Genomic DNA, 17309 nt, shown 5'->3' with positions numbered 1-17309 from the left:
CCGATTTGGAGACGGCGAAATTTCCAGTTTTCGTAATGGCGCCGGTTCTGACGTTTTCCTGGTACGTAAAATATCAAAATCGTGAAAAAAGCCTGGAAAACGTCAGATATTTCGGACTATTCAGAATTATACAAATTCTACAGAAGCAGATTTAATGAGACTTATAAAATGTCGTCCCCAACCTCTATAATTTCAGTACATGTAAATCACACAAAAATATAATCCAGATAATTACTAATGAACAGAAAATTAACATTTAATCTCCAAATGTATATAACGAGAAAAAAGAACATGCCGAATTATCAGATAAATCCAGAATCCGGTATCTTGGCATATCATACCTGGACACAATTTTCCGAGCAAAAAATTTTCTGTATACATTATTCCTTGTTTACTTATCTAATTATCATTATCATCATCCTTATTACTTCAACCCAACATATTGCCAGCGACAATATGTGCAAGTATAAATTGAATGTATAATTGTTTATTATTTACCTATGTTTTGCAGGTATGTGAAACGAAAAAAAGTTTCAAATGTGATTCGAAATCTCTCCAAAGCTCAAGGTTAGGCGTAAGACTGAACGCGTTAACCACTACGTTACGATGTGTGCCAGACTTAATAAGCAAGTTTGTTCAAGCGTATAATTTTTTCCAGAAATGTTCGATTTTCATATAGAATGGGTGCAGACTCCATTTTTTGGAAACATGAAATATATATTACATTTACTTTCCCGTCATTTAAAAGTTAATGAAGAATGGAGACTTGACCCATTCATATTTAAAAATCATTTTTTGTGGCTCTAATAAACCCATTAACCACTAATTATCCTAAACTGTCAACTTTTAAAAAAAGTTATCAATCAATCAGTCATTCAATAAAATAAATGAATCAAACGTGTTGAAGAGGATGCTGAAAACATAATTTTAGAAAAATATTGAGATTGAGAAATATATTCTCTCATAACGGGGGTTGTCCTGGCCTTGTACGCCCTCTTTCTTTCATGTAAATGGATTTCCTCCCTTTGATCATGGTATATAACTATCATCAATAACTCTATAATTCATAATTTATTTCATTTCAAGGTTTCTTTTTATTTACTTTATCCTTTAAAAAAGACACATTCCTGTCTAACTCGAACCAACAGCTTTGTTGTATTTTACATGTGATAACATAAGGGACCAGGCAAAATTTATCACAATGATGGGACCGGTACAAACAGGCATGGGACAATGAATTTTTTCATGGAAGAAAACCATGGGACAAAAACATTTTTTAGCATTAAGTAGCCATGGGACAAACACTTTTTTAAATGAGTTACAGTACTTCACTCAAGAGACACATTTATTATATTTAAACATATTTTATCTTTTAAAAAATAGATTCTTCAAAAAGTCATCCTATCTTTTAAAGTCAAACAAAGGATACAAAGTGCAGCATAAATCTTCAAATTAATACTGCATGCAAAAATAACAAAGTAACAAACAATGTTAATAAGAGTTATGAACATGTACAAACAAATTATTTCAATAAATCATTCAAAATATACTGCTAACAAATTCTAGAGTAACATCTTTAAAACAAAGAAAATCAATCATGTATTTTACACGAATGGTCTCTCAAGTTTCATCCACTCAGACAACTTTCATAGAACAATTATAGGCATTTATGCCTGCTGTTCGATCCAATTCATTTATAATGAAAAAAATATATTTTAAACTAAAACTTTCATCAATGTTTGAAATACCTGTAATCTGAAAGACTCCTTCAGTTTATATATAAAAGTAATTGTTAACATTGTACTCTTTGTTTTTTTTTGTTTTGTTTTTGTTTTGTTTGTTTGTTTGTTTGTTTTTGTTTTGCTTTGGGTTTTTTTTGTCTTTGCAATAATGTAACATTAAAAGTTTAAATCTAAAGATTAGATAAGAGATAGTTATAGATGAGTTTAAACTTTAGATTTAAACTTTCAATGTAACAATAATCTCACATCAAGATTTATGCCGAGAGGCCCAAATGAACTTTTCTGATTGAAATTTGTCCGTTGTTTCATTTCAAAGTTAATGTAAATTGTCAGCTACACTCAAAATTTGATGTAAAATATCAGTGTTGTTAATTTTCAGAGTTCAATGAGATATATCGAACAACTTAAAAATAAAAATGATAACGCGTTATCGATATATTTAAATATTGAAGATAATATAACAGATTAAATTCATTATAACGAATTCAAAGAAATTGTTAAAATGAATTGAATTCGTTATAATAAATTCGACAATTCGTTATATCCAATTCAATTTTTTTATAGGTCCTAAATGGGCTGCCGTATTTCAACATAATAAATGCGAATAAGTATAATAAAAACTCAAGAATATAATTACTCTTTCTTCATTGTTGATCAACTAAAAATGAGTACCTGTATTGTCTCATTCATCAAACAGGTATTTTCATATTGTTTCTTACATTATATACTCTACATGTAGTAACAGCCCTTCCTTTTTATTACAGAAGAATAAGCTGGATCTTGCTTTTGAGGTTTCATTTTAAACTTTTCAATCAATTGCCTTTTGCAGAATTTCATGGGCCTTTTACGCAAAATGAAGTGAAACCTCCAACATCTTCAGCTTTATATGTAAGACTGAAAAGTCTCTAGATAGACATAATTAACACTTCTAGAAAAGAAGAAAGTATTGACTGAAAAAGAGGTGTAAAATAATCCACTGGCACTAGTTATTGAATCAGTACCATGTGGAATCAGAGTCTCAAGCTGTTCAAATTGCCATCGAATTGGGCACAAAGCTGAAGGTAATTTATATTTTTGAATAAAATTGAAAATTACCAAATTGAGAAATGCACTAATTATTTTGAATGAGGACAGGAACGATTTCATTGGACTTTCGACAGGAAAAGAGACAAGTGGAAGAGAATCTTAAAAAGAGAAATAAAAGATCTAGAAGCTGACAAAATCCATGATAGAATCATATCAACACAATACCAATTCCTCTGCTTCAGTAATGCAAGAACGACTTATATAATCAAATCCCTTTAAAATGTGGAGTCATGCATCGGCACATATTGTCGTCGGCGACAATATGTACTGTAAACATTTGCACACTTTGTCACCCAGATATTTTTGACGAATACTTACCAGGGTCGTGAAGAGAGAGAGAGATTGACAAACACACACCAACTGCAAATTTATTTTGTTTAAAACATTCTGATTCTACCCACAAGTACTCCAAAGTAATTATTAAAAAGAGTTTCTGATTGACAATATCTATGTAGTTTTTGGAGATTAGGTCTTCCAACCATTAGCTGAAATTCCAACTGGTATAAATTGCACAACTTAACAGGGTTTTCTTTCCCCGCTGATTCTACCAGGCCCGCTCCCCTGGTTGTCGTGTCCCTAGACAGAAGATAGGGATAGATGGAATCTGTTTCATATAATGCAGAATTATTCATAAATTCTACAAGAAAAGAACAAGTCTCTAGCTGTAGTCTTTAGATATATCGTCGTCATTTTATTTATAAATTAACAGTATTCATTTTCATTCCTAGACGTTAATTTGATTTGATGAATCCCTCTGAACTCGAAATATAATACACTACAGAATCTCTGACATTTATGTTTCATATTTGGATATTTTACTTGAGAAATGCATAAATGGCAAGCTGACAACTAAGTTATATGATAAACGTGATGATTTTAACTTTTCTATCGTCAACTTTCCTTATTCATATAGCAGTACACCATGGTGCACCTCCTTGGAATTTGTCTCCCAGTTGATTCGATACGCAATATCATGTTCTGGGTACCAACAACTTCTAAAACGAGGCAAGCTATTGACAAATAAGTTGATGATACACGGATATCAACATATCTTGTTAAAAGTCAACATTTTGCAAACACTATGGTCGATACAATGGCCTTGATAGCAAATAGTTGAATGTTGACTGACATTTTTCATACAAATTGTTAGGACATTATATACACTCTGAATTGTCTAGGGATTTTTCCGTTTAACCGACCATACAAGGAGCACACGGCGTTGTGACCGGTCGACAGGGGATGCTGATTCTTCCATGGCACCTGATCCCACCTCTGATGTTTTAAAGGTCCATGTTTGCTCTACTCCCAATTTGTTTTATTCTAATGGACTTTTGAGCTTGATTATACGGTTCGTTATCTTCAAATTCATGCTTATCACTGTCCATTCTCCAATTTTCAAAATCCGTTTCAAATGCCAGCACCAGTACTAAGCACACATGCAGCTACTACTATTTTCTACACCTATGCAGTCGATTGAACAGGATCTTTATCTTCCAGAATCAGTACCTATAAGCACCATTTCTTCAACATATGCATGTGCAGCATCAGTTCAGAGCACTACAAAATAGTGAAAAGACACAAATGAATTAGACGGAGAAGATACTAATATAAAAGAGCCCATAGAAAATAAAATGAAGACCAGAAAGACATTCATAGTAACTCATAGAATTTCTCCTTTTATTCCTATGTTATCTATGTACCTGTTATTTGAATAATTACAACACACACTACATGATTGAACAAATAAACATGATAATGGGATTTTTTCTTAGTATATACAGAAACATGCATATTGTTACTTTAAATTGTCAGAAACATGTATATTGTCATTTTAAATTGTTAAATTGTCATTTTTGATCTAATCGAAACAGGAAAGCTTGAATTTTAATTTCAAAGATGTTTAGTTACCGTTAACCATCAACAAGCTCGTATACTATAAAAAAAACTTTTAGAATAGGTAAAAATAAAACAAGAATTCAGAGTGAATAAGTTTTCTTTCACTATACGGAATTGCTAAGCAGGAATACGTGATGCGTTAATATTAAAAGCCAAATTAAAGAAAGAGGGTGTACAAGGCGATGACAATCTCCAGCTCTGAGATAATACACACAGTATTTTTCAATTTTAAAAGTTCACGAAAAAATTATATTTTTCTAAAATAATGATGTCAGTAATGTCTTCTTCAACACATATGATTCATTTATTTCATTGAATGACTTATTGATTGATAATTTTCTTTTTAAAGTTGACGGTTAAGAATATTAAGTGGAAAAAAGGTTTATTGGAGCCATAAAAATGATTTTAAAATGAATGGGTCAAGTCTCCATTCTATATTAATGTTTAAATGACGGAAAAGTAAAAGTAAAATCTATTTTTTGTTTCCGAGTCTGAACCCATTTTAGACTATATGAAAATAGAACATTTCTGAAAAAATTATATATTTCAATAAATTCGTTTACTTAAAGCACACTCACACATATCACCGACAAGAAGATTTCGTAGCGTAAATGTTACCGCGTTTAGTTTAACGCCTAAGCGTGAGCTTTGGAATTATATGTGAAGCTCTTATTTTTTTTTTCTTTTTACATACCTTAATAACAAAATTGAAAATAAATTAACAATAATTCATTCAATAAAGTAAAGGAAGCAAATGTGAAAAAAGATGATAATGATCATACAATTTTTGAAAATATAAGAGTCATTCTCTGTAATGACTTGAACTTTTATATAGGAGCTGTGGCACGCATAGTCTCAGAATTTCTCCAAACTCTCTATGATAAAAGTCTTTGATACCGTAAACTCAAATCAGGCAAAAATTGGTTGCTACGTGTCATGGTTACCATAGCAACATGTCCTAACGTTTGAAAAATGGCATTTTTCAACATGTTTAGAGTCCCCCAGTTAACGTTTGCAGCAAAGCAAACAAGTGGCAATGACTGTTTCTGAAAGTTGAAGGCCTGAGGTCTTAAATGCATGATAAACATGTTTGGTAAATCAACTTTTACATACGTTACTATGGAAACAAAGTATTCAAAAGTAATAATTTTGTTCATTTAATTTTATAAAGTCATATACTTAAGAATAAAAACAATTATAGGTTGAAATGCCAGCAAATAATAGACAAGAGATCCTTGTAACATATACCAAGGACGAAATATGATATTTCTTATAGGTTGGCAACGGTTGCTATGGTTTATTTACCTCGAAAGGATTTTAAATTTACTCTCTTAGTGTTTTAATCTTATCCTATCTTTTTAAAAAGCATATTTCTATGTAACTGATGATCAATTTTTAAAGGCATTGGTGTGACCCTAATTTTCACATTTCAAAAAATTCAAACTCAATTCTTTAAATAGAGCGTTGCTATGGAAATTAGCCGAAAAAATATGCATAAAAATCTGAAAAATATTCTGTTTCCTTGGATACGCACCCTTGTAAGTAGATTCCCAAAACTTTTATGATTGATAAATATGAACAACTAACCTGACTTTGAATTTTGACTACCACCCAATCTCTAACTGGATGCAAAAAGCTGGCACATAGGGTTTAATATTGATATAAAATTAACAAAATTGAACATTTTCCCTTCTTGGTAACCATAACAACAGTGATGTATTTTTCAATAAACTTTATCAATATATGATATTCAACTTTAGTTCTACCAGTTAAGTAGTATTCAAGGTGAGTCAAATAATATGTTTCTTGATTAAAAGGTAAGTAAATTCCTAAAGGAGCAAAAAATATCACTTTAAACGACTGATACATTGTTTCCATGGTTACAATGCAAAGTAACATTTAATCCCAATTTTTCTTATGTTGTTGGTGTTGCAAGGTTCCAAGGATGCATATGTGTTAGTCATGAATTTTATTGTTTTTCCTCAAGATAGTAGCATTAACCCAATCATAGCAACAGATTTTGCATGGTTACGCTGTGTTACCATGGCAACCATGAAAGTTATTTTTAGAATGATATTGCCAATACCTAATTACATAAGGTCAAATATTTTTTATTGTTTTTCTTAGGTTGTTGATTGAGTTTGATCATGTAACATCTAACATTGGTGAATATTGAGCGTTTTTCAGCATTTTTCAGCATCTATAATGTATTCCAAATGTACCCATGGTTACCATTTACTAAGAGATAAATTCTAAATAGTTTCTTTATAGCATAAGTGGCAACAAGGTGTCATGTTTTTGGGAGAATGGTTTGTTTGTTTTTCTTAGTCTTTATTAAGGCGTAATAAAGATTCAAAGTAGCTGAAAATCTCAATTTTTTCAACTTTTCTGGCTGTTACCATGGCAACCAAGACACATAGCAACGAAATTTTATTTAATATATGTTTCTGGTGTCAAGTTGTAATAATGGGCAAAGTTTCATCAAAATCGGTGACCATGCGTGGCAAAGAAGTTTAAGCGGTTACAGAGAATCGCTAATAACTTGTCATGATCTTTTAGAATTGTAGAAATGTCTTTTCTCAGAGCGGTGTATTGTCCTCGCCTTGTACGCCCTCATTCTTTTATTGTAAGACAAATGATACGCAGAAATATAGTGACGATACAAGTTTAAATTTTTGAGTTCTTTTCTAAATTTAAAAAAAAAAAACATTAAATAATAAATCAATATTTGCTTTCTAAGAGTGCTCTCGGTCCTCCCGGGGTTTCCTAGGGGTTTGTGTCAGCCCTATAATAGACCCCGAACAGACAATGAAGAACAAGCATTCGGTTCGGGTCCGCTTTCTCATGTGTCTGGTTACTGTATGTTTAAAGTTCTGAACATGTCCCGTGCCACCCATCTTTGACATTGTTAATCTGAAAGCAAGTTATTATCCGAAATTATCCGCTAAACCAAGAATTTTAAATTTCACTTCCGTTTTCCATTCGAATATTAAATTCCGACTCTGATTTTTCTTCAGTTACTGGACTAGGGAAAATGTTGTACACTGGAGGTTTCTCTGATGACGTTATTTTGTCCGTTGCTGTGTAGTACGTTGGATCAGGACTAATATTAATGATATTTTCTCCTGGATGCTCTGAAAACGATAGACAATACTTGTACTGGCGTGACATAAAACATTTTGACAAGATTCAGACCCTTATGACATTTGAATATCTGTAATATGAAATACATATGGCGATCTGATCTTAATTATTGTTGTAATATATTGATATGTTTAATATATCTCAACCCTTAAGGACATACGCAATGTACCTTACCTACTGATAATTTTTCAAAATATTCTTAATTTAACATTAAAGTGCCATCAGATGTTCATAGGCAAAAAATCAGCATGTATTACCAGGGGATTTGATAAGATATCAACTGATGAAATTTCTTGAATGATTCAAAGAAAAATATATTAAAATTGCTAAACATTATTCTATATTTTTTTTTTAAAATCCAAACTTGTTTTAGAAGAAGTGTACAACACCATATATAGACATAAAAATATAGCACACAGTTCCTTCAAGTATTGGAACTCTTCAACTCCATGGAAAAAGGCAATAAAGTTCAAACTACGTTGCGTATGTTCTTAATTCAACTGTGAAACGCATGATTTTGCAGAGAATTATACCAATTCTAAAAATACAGTGGGGTGAATACAGGTATGACATCGTTTCATTTATGCAGAATGAGGAATAGTGTACGTACCTGCGTCACTATTTTCGTGTGTGTCTGTTTGTGATTTTAATTCCGACGTTTGCACAAAAGGCTCACTTTCCTTTTTAGAGCCTAAAATGAAGAAGCAATTTCAGCGAAGTCTCAGTGATGTTCTAAAAATTCTTCGTCGAAAAAGTAGCATTTAACATAATTATATTAAAATTACCTTGTCTCAAAGATCCCTGCCCTCTTTTGCGTTTCCAGCATATGATACTGAGTATCATAATTCCTATGACTATCACACAGCCAAGGCAAATCAAAATCACTTTCCATATCGTAAATGACCGCTGAGTAGAGCTAAACAGCACAAAAAATGGAAGTTTATCATGAGAAATTTGTAATAAGGTATAGAAATATTATAGGGTTCATAGATTTTTCAAAGACGGATTAATATATGTTGGTAAATACAATTTCATCAGCAACCGCTTTAACAACATGTCTTCAAACATGTTGTCACTGATGAATTGAAATATTTGAAACTTTTATTCAAGCATCTAATAATTAATTTGACAAACTCTATTGTTCTTGAGATGACTTTATAAATATGTCAAATGCTAACCCTATGTGTGACCACATTCTGACACCAAGCGCTATGACTGTGTACTTACATAAAAATCTGAATATTTTTCTACATAAAGCTTTATAATTTTTTAATTCTAACTTCGAACAGGAGAGTAAAAGGATGCAGTTCCCTCCCTACTTAAAATCTGGTGATGTTTAAAAGCCTGATTTCAATGGATAGAGTCTCCTAATCCAACCCCCAACCCCACCGTTATGATAAGACTTGTAAATAAGAGCAATTAATTCACTTTTTGACACTCTTTTTCATATTATTAATCAATTACTAATGAACTCATCTTTGCATTCAAAGAGGTTTTAATGGCCAATTTGCCCATTTGGCGTTTACATTGAATGCTTCTGGATCCTTTTATTATTTTTCAAAGTATTTTGATAAATTCAGGTTGATATAGTATAATAGTAATATTTTGTGAGAATTCTTTGACATTTAGCTGTGAAAGTCTCAGCAATGTGGTGAATGTTAACTTAACTAAATAATCATTTGTGATACTACAGTTGTTCGTAACTAAAAAAAAAACTTCTTTATCAAATAAATCATATATGTTGAACCTTTTGTTATATAATGTCTTACAAAAATGCATTTGTTTAAATAAAAATAATTTTATTATTTTAACACGGTGATGTATAGAAATCGTTAAACTCAAAACTTTCTTCATAGAAATCAGTAAAATGGAGTGAAGCTTCTGTCTAGAAATGTGTAATTTTGCTCCTTCTTTATAATATTCGGGCCAATATTATCCTTCTTGAATTAGTTGAAAAAAATATCAGAATCCAACAACCTTAAGAGATTTAATAAATGTTTTTATAAAGTCATTCTATTCCATCATTTTAAAAATTCAATTTTTACGTTTTTCGAGGAATTTTATCAATTTTTTTTCAATATATAAATTTGTCCAGAGCTTTTTCAAATTGCGTTATACACTGCAAATATGGTTTTGAAAGAGAAATGAATAAATAAGTTACTTACATGTAAATTTTATAAGAACCGGTCTTTTACTACAGTAACTGTTATTTTTCCTAATGGAGAAATATTTCGTTTAGACCATTGGTTAATTTTTTTTCTAAATAAGTTTAAACTTCTTGTCAAATTAAGTTCTTTCATTTCTCTCATTCTTCGTAAAAAGATTTTCAGTAAATTAGTATGTAAAGCACAGAATTGAAAACTGTTCTGTTGTCTATTTTGATCCTACTGTAAAGTGTATTTTCTGTGTTAATTTCACAGCCAACCCAGACTGCTTTTGCTTTTGGAATATTTCTGAAAATTTTGAAAATTGGAAGAGAAGATCAAGGAACTTTTAATATTTTTTGTGATCCATCAAAAAGCAAGAGGTTCATGAACCACGTTGCTCACCTGAGAATTTTGGCTAGAGAAAAGCAGAAATCAGTCCATGATTAAAAAGTTCTAATATGTAAGTGGTCCATACCTACCCTCAGGGGGTCATGATTTAAACAAACTTGAATCTTCACTAACTGAGAATACTCCCATATTTATTAAATGATGGATTAAGAAGATTTTTTTTTTTAAATTCTTATATATTTCTAAGTAAAAGTTTGACCTTCTATTGTGGCCCCGACCTACCCCCAAGGTCATGATTTGAACAAACTTGAATCTAAACTTCCTTAGGATGCTTCTGTATTAATATGTGTAATAATGGCTTTGCTGTTTTTTTCTTGAAGATTGTTTTTAAAGATGTCTCCAATATATTCCTATGAATAACTTTGATCCCTTGTTGTGGCCCCGCACTACCTTCCGAGGTCATGATTTGAACAAACTTAAATCTATACTATGTTATGAAGCTTTCACATGTTTCATCTTTTCTGGCACCGTGTTTCTTGAGAAGAAGATTTTGATTTTTAAAAGATGTTATTAATTTTTCACTTATTTTCGATTTTCTTCCCTTGAAGGAGGGCGTGGTCCTTCATGTGAGCAAATTTAAATCCCCTTTACCTGAGGATGCTTTACTGCAAGTTTGGTTGAAATTGGCACTGTGGCCCTGGAGAAGAATTCGTAAAATTGAAGTTTACAGACAACAAACTAGAGGCAGACGGTTATGGCAAGGCGATTGCTTAAAAATTATTTTCTGCACAACGATCACGATTTTATGCACGAGCTTGATAAAAAATATACACGAGTACAATAAAAATGCGCGTATCGGTAAAAATAGTTTGAAAGATTTTTACACAAACATAACGAAAAATACACGATTAAAAGGTATAAAATGCACTATAGAAATATTTGACCGCCCATTCTGGTCCCATCTTTGTCCCGGGGGTCATGATTTGAACAAACTTAAATCTACACAACATAAGGATGTTGCCATATAAATGTGACTAATCATGGCTTTGCTGCTCTGGAATAGAAAATTTTCAAGAAGATCCTTCCTATATATTTCTATGATCGCCCGCTGAATCCCCTTAACCCAGGGATGCTTTGTGGCAAGTCTGGTTGAAATTAGTTCACGCAGCTATGTTAAGGCTTCCCGAAGCTTTAAAATGCGCTCAAAACATAATATGTCATTGCGAGGTCGGTTTTGGTTTTAATTTATAAGTATTGAACTTTAGTACTTCCAATTCATATAAAGGGTTTTCTCGGCTATATATTAGCATATTTGTTATGATATCACATGACTTTGTTGATCACGTGACGGTCATTTATAATTTTGTGAAGTGTTTCATATAAATCGCTTCGGCGCAGCTGATTAACACAATAATTATTAACATTTTGTTATATAAATAAACTCATCGTATCCTTGTGTATCCGAAATGTGCTTGGGAAAAGTCATAGTATTACTTGGGTACAAAATATTTCCTGAGAAATTCAACTTACCTACAAAATTGAGGGTATTTTCCACACAATATCGTAATCTGTATTAAAACAAAGCCAACACACATTTTTCCCAAGCAAGATTCAGTTAGAGAACAACCTCTTCTTACAGATTTCCACAAAAATTCTCAGATTAATCCTCATTAATCACCTGCGCCAGGCTCTTTTATACATACAAAACAAATTCTACCTCCAATCACGGGTATAAATAGAGTACATTTCAAAAGTATATTTTTCATTAGCATTTTGAACATGATGAATTTCAATCAAGGGTAGGTAAGCGGTGTATTTTAAAAATATTCGGACATATAAGACTTAAAAAACCTTTAACGACCCGTGGATTTTTCAATAGCTATCTAGCATTTTACATGCAGTTTGAAATAAAGAGTAAAGTTCATGACACTCTCCCCGTCATAGCACCTCAAGTTTGCAGTGACCTGACGTCATTTTCCATTATGACGTCACATTTTGGTAGTTCAGAGATGTAAAGGCACAGAGTGCACTGTCATTTTCTACGGGAAGCCTTAACCTACCTGCGCAGTTATTCTTCAGAAGTCGAAAAGTTTACAGATGCAACGATAAACGACAGACATGTGACGAAAAATTAAGAACCGTGTCATCTGCATATCGTTCTTTCCCTATTTCAATCCTTTGATATTTCTACATCAAAGCATAAAGTAAAACAAAATACAAAACGAAATCAAGAGATTTTACAGTATCATGATCAACAGTAACAAATATATTGTCTGGACAGAATATTACAATTGTAAATTGCCCATGATCTTGATCTGGGAGTTCCTGAGTCATGATTACAACAAATCTTTTCATGGTCAACAAAACACAGACTGCAGTTTCCATTCAGTTTAGTCTAAGTTTTTATTAGTCCCCTACCGGTGAAACCGGGGGGGGGGGGGTCTATAGGTTTCCTCAGAGTCTGTCCCTCTGTCTGTCAGTCTGTCCCATTTGGTTTTCCGCACTTTTTCCCTAAACGCTTGCAGATATTGAGCTGATGTTTGGTATGTGAGTGTATCTTGATGAGTTACAGATCAAGTTTGCATTTTGTTCCGCTTCATTGATCTTTGACGGAATTACGACCTTTTCAATTTTTAAGGGTTTTCCGCGATATTTTTCTAAACGCTTGCAGATATTGAGCTGATTTTTGGTATGTGACTTTACCTTGATTACTTTTAGATCAAGTTTTCATTTCGTTCCGTTTCAATGATTTACGAAGGAATTATGGCATTTTCAATTTTTAACGGGAACCAGATCATACATGCCAGTAGGGGACTAGTATTGCTAATGCAATACTCGCAGAATGCTTTTTGTTATAATCATTGCCTAATGAACTTGGCCTTTGGCATGTCACGTTGACCCAAGATCATGAATACTCGTTAGATTATAAGCATCAGAAATTGGTTCCTGCGAACTAGGGGGAATTGATTGGAATGGATTCAAATGATGTCCTTGAAATAAAGATACATCATAAATTGATTCAAGATCAAAAATCAGGGTTAAAGTTATTGAGCAATGAGATAATAAGATTGATTTCGAGCAATAGTTTGTGTGTGTTCCCCTTCCAATATATATATGTAAATACCCATAAGCTTAGTATAAATACTTTGTCATTATGTAATTTATTTTATTACTGTGACAAATTGTAAAAATTCTTCTTCTACATTATTATTCTGTATATTGTATTTGTATGTATGCTACCCGATCTAGGGAGCCCCTGGCACCCCTGGTGAGGATTATTAACTTGTTTCTATAAATAAATAATCAAAAAAAGATTGATTTCGAGCCACAATTTAAGAAGATTTGATTGCAATGGATTAAAAATCATGTGCTTGGCTGAATTTATTCTAAGTAAGGTTTCAAAAGTTAAGACAGATAAACAATATGTGACAGACACATAACCATAACCGTAGTAAAGGCAGTTGTCTCCAAATATTAAAAATATTATTCAAAACCATTTTCCTCCTCACTAGACCATTGATCATTTTATACAGAGAGAGAAAAAGAGTGAGTCACTTTTCGTTGTTTTGGGTTATTTGTCTTTCACCATTAGGTTGCAGCTTTGTCAGATTATAGCACCCAGGATCTGATCGAGAGAGAAAACATAGTCAGTCCAGTTATTACTTAAGGTTATTCTGAGCGCCATATTTGATTTAACTAAAGCAACAAAAAATCTTAATAATTAATATGTTCAATAAATACAACATATCTTACATTTATAAGCAGTCGTCGAAGAATATGTGTATGAACAATTCTCTCCTGCTCTCTGACAAGTTGCAAGAGAATTTTCTTGTATAACTTCCCCTCCTGGATTAAATTCGGCACATTTTCTCTCTACAGAAACATTTATTCAAAAACAAGAACAGTAAGAATTGTTTCACATTATATTAATCCTCGCCTCATGTAATCACCAATCATTTCTTAATCTAACATGAAAAAGATTAATTTTATCATTATAAAACCTAAGTTTAATTGATCATTTATTCACTTATGTAACCTAAAATTGAAATTTTACACACATTATGTGATGCTAACACACAATACTGTACCTATTATATTCACTCTTTGTGCACAAACTTCTAGAGTTGCGTTAAGAAATGGATTTATTAAACAATGGTATTCATATTGACATTTCTCTGAATACTGAGAGCAATTTTTCCTCAGAGAAGAAATCTGCCATTCTACAGCCGTAATAGGACAAGTAGAAACATATCTGACGGTAGAACTTGGCTTAACACATCCGTCCGTGTAAGTGGAAGCCTTGTGAAAAAAATTATTAAGCACCAATCAAGATGTATTAGACTTGAATTAATGTAATGCTTGTTTGGTCGTTAAACGATAAAACTATAGCTTTGCATCATATTCTTTTGTCTATACTTGAGTTAAAAAAAACTACATGTAGGTACTATTTTTAGGCAATGAATTGAGTTTTGGAAGACATTTACTTACCTGAATAACAAAGAGTAAAAGGTAGACTTTGTGAAGTAGTTGTAGGCAAAAGTATTTTATCATATTTCTCCTTTCTACCATAGCATAGAATGCATTTCACTTCCTGAAATCGAATGATCTGTTGATGTGTGGGTCAACATAAGCGACATATATTTTTACATCTTCAACAAGGTTTGGAAATAAACCCTAATATTTCATTATGTAAACTGTTGCTTCTTTATAAAAAACCAAAATTTCCAATCTTTGTTCAAAACTTTCTCTTAAATATTAAGACATAGTTAATTAAGGTCAAGATCCAGTAAATGACTTCAGACTAGCTTTTTGGTGCTAGATCCATTATGACGTCATAATCAATTTTAACTTTCTTTTTCCCGTACTTTACGGCTGTAGTAGAATTTTGTAGAAAATAAAGTACTTTCATGGAATTCAATTTGAAATCATGTGAAAAGTAATCCTGATACCTATATTCAATTTGTTATTATTTTAAAGAAGAGGCCAAGAACATACAAATTATCGTTTTCTGAGAGACTGTAGGCAATCTGGATACATTTCTTTGTCTGATATGGAAAAAAACTCCCGTATTCATGACTAATTTTCTTAATTTTCCATTGAAAATGACAGTTTAAAATATGATTTTTCGTCTTGTTCATCTACAAATTATGCCCCGAAACACCTTATTTGCCCAAGCTAAAGTTATAAAGCACCATTAAAGGTCTTTATTTCTCAAATTTGAGAAATCTGTAGGCACCTTTCATTTACTAGATCTTGACCTTAATGATTTTCAGCCGTACTCACCGAATTGTCGAGAACCATTTACTTGAATTTTGCAAGTACTCGTACATTGCAAAATGTGGCTCAAAGTGATAAATTATGTACCTTTATAAATTCGTTACAGTCGCAGTCAACGATTTAGAATATAAACCATTTTTTTTTTATTATCGTCCAAAAAACTTGTTTTTCCCTACAATCATGCTGATATGACCTTCGTGACATCTTTAATGCAATTTTCACAGCAAACAAGTATTAGGGATTAACATATTTAATCGACTGTTCTGGCTATTTACTTGACTGGGAATATTATTCTCTATCTCACTGTTCAGTAACTTCGACTTTTTAAGGTATGAACTTTTTGTCAGGGTCAATGCACAAGGTTTAAGTCTTTAAGATATCAGTAACAAAATATTCGTCTGAATTCATTCATTCATAAATAAAGGGGTTTGAAAGTTATGTCTCGAAGACGGTTGCATTTCATTTTTTAAAATAATCAACTTTTCATTTCCGACATTTTGTAGTTTTCATCCCCGACTTTATCATAAAGTACTTTTCCCTTAATCCATTTCCATCAAGGGTTCTAGAGTGATAGTTACAGAGATAGACAAACACTAGATAGACAAAAATACATGTAACTATGCTATATAAATATGTATCCTCCACTTGGAAGAGATTAAACATCTTAACACTGAAAAGCTAAAAAACCGCGGAGCCTGACGGGCGGCGGAGATTAATACATGTTACACATGTTTTCAACGGGTATACATGGCCCGATTTTCTAATATTTTAAAATTTTGCAGCTACAATCCAACCCTTTCCCATCGCCTAGTTTTCACTTTTCATTGCTACAACTTCAGTTTAAAACTCAATGATATGCATTTTAATGCTCATATGTTTGGACTTTGGTCTTTGGCTTACTAAACGAGGAAGAAACTATCTGTTTCGAGCATTTCTTAGTTAAATAGTGTTAAAGGTCAAGAACACTGGTACTATTTTGTTCACAATATATTAGGATTCACATCTCTCTGAAAAGTCTATCGAAATTATACATCTTCAATTCTTTAGATGTATATTTTGTTTACCATTGAATTAGATAATTTTATATGTTAACATAGATTCAAATATTCGTCATAAGTAGAAAATGATTCCAAGGGAATAATTGCTAAGCATATGCCCACTAAAAGAAAAACCCATTTAGATTGCTGTACTTGTTTGTTGTTTTCCCCCTCTCCCGTTCTATACATATTACTAGTACGTAGTAGACCCACTTCCGCTCTCTCTAATTTTATAATATCTGGAGAGTTCTTATTTCCATTTTAATTCCAAAACTGTTAATATAACTTCCTACCTTCCCCACTGTGGAATATTTTCAATTGTTTCAGACTGAGACAACATTTTTCCGGAATGTGTACATAAGTTTTTCACACCATATATTCCTCGAACATGTCGAAGTATTATGATCATATACAAAACGAAAGTAGAAATTAAATACATAGTGAAACTTAAATTTTTTAGATAAAATTAATGTTCACATGACATTTTTCTATTGAACATACATACAACAAAATTGCTTCATGAATATGATCGATGTGAGGTGAACAGTATATTACCTTATTTCTTTATTAGTTGTTGAATGTATTTGTAAAAATAGAAAAATAAAATCAAAGTACTGCTATCCAATGAATAT

General features: G+C 31.9%; 1 protein-coding gene across 1 annotated transcript; it reads right to left on the bottom strand.

Annotated features, from left to right (window-relative positions):
• Window positions 1–7682: 7682 nt before the first annotated feature.
• On the bottom strand, window positions 7683–17057 carry LOC133178639 (uncharacterized). Its single transcript, XM_061313364.1, has 8 exons — window positions 16971–17057; window positions 14852–14954; window positions 14452–14662; window positions 14117–14236; window positions 13919–13988; window positions 8654–8784; window positions 8479–8559; window positions 7683–7858 (listed from the first exon to the last, which is right to left on the bottom strand). Exons 2-8 carry the CDS (start codon window positions 14930–14932, stop codon window positions 7683–7685), a joined length of 870 nt encoding a protein of 289 aa, XP_061169348.1. The 5' UTR covers window positions 14933–14954; window positions 16971–17057.
• Window positions 17058–17309: the final 252 nt, after the last annotated feature.

This window comes from Saccostrea echinata, unplaced genomic scaffold, assembly GCF_033153115.1.
Source record: "Saccostrea echinata isolate AGI-Se365-2 ecotype Australia unplaced genomic scaffold, CSIRO_AGI_Sech_v1 ptg000003l, whole genome shotgun sequence".
NCBI lineage: Eukaryota > Metazoa > Mollusca > Bivalvia > Ostreida > Ostreidae > Saccostrea > Saccostrea echinata.
The sequence above is the reverse complement of the archived record's forward strand: the minus strand, read 5'-3'. Positions and strand labels throughout refer to the sequence as shown.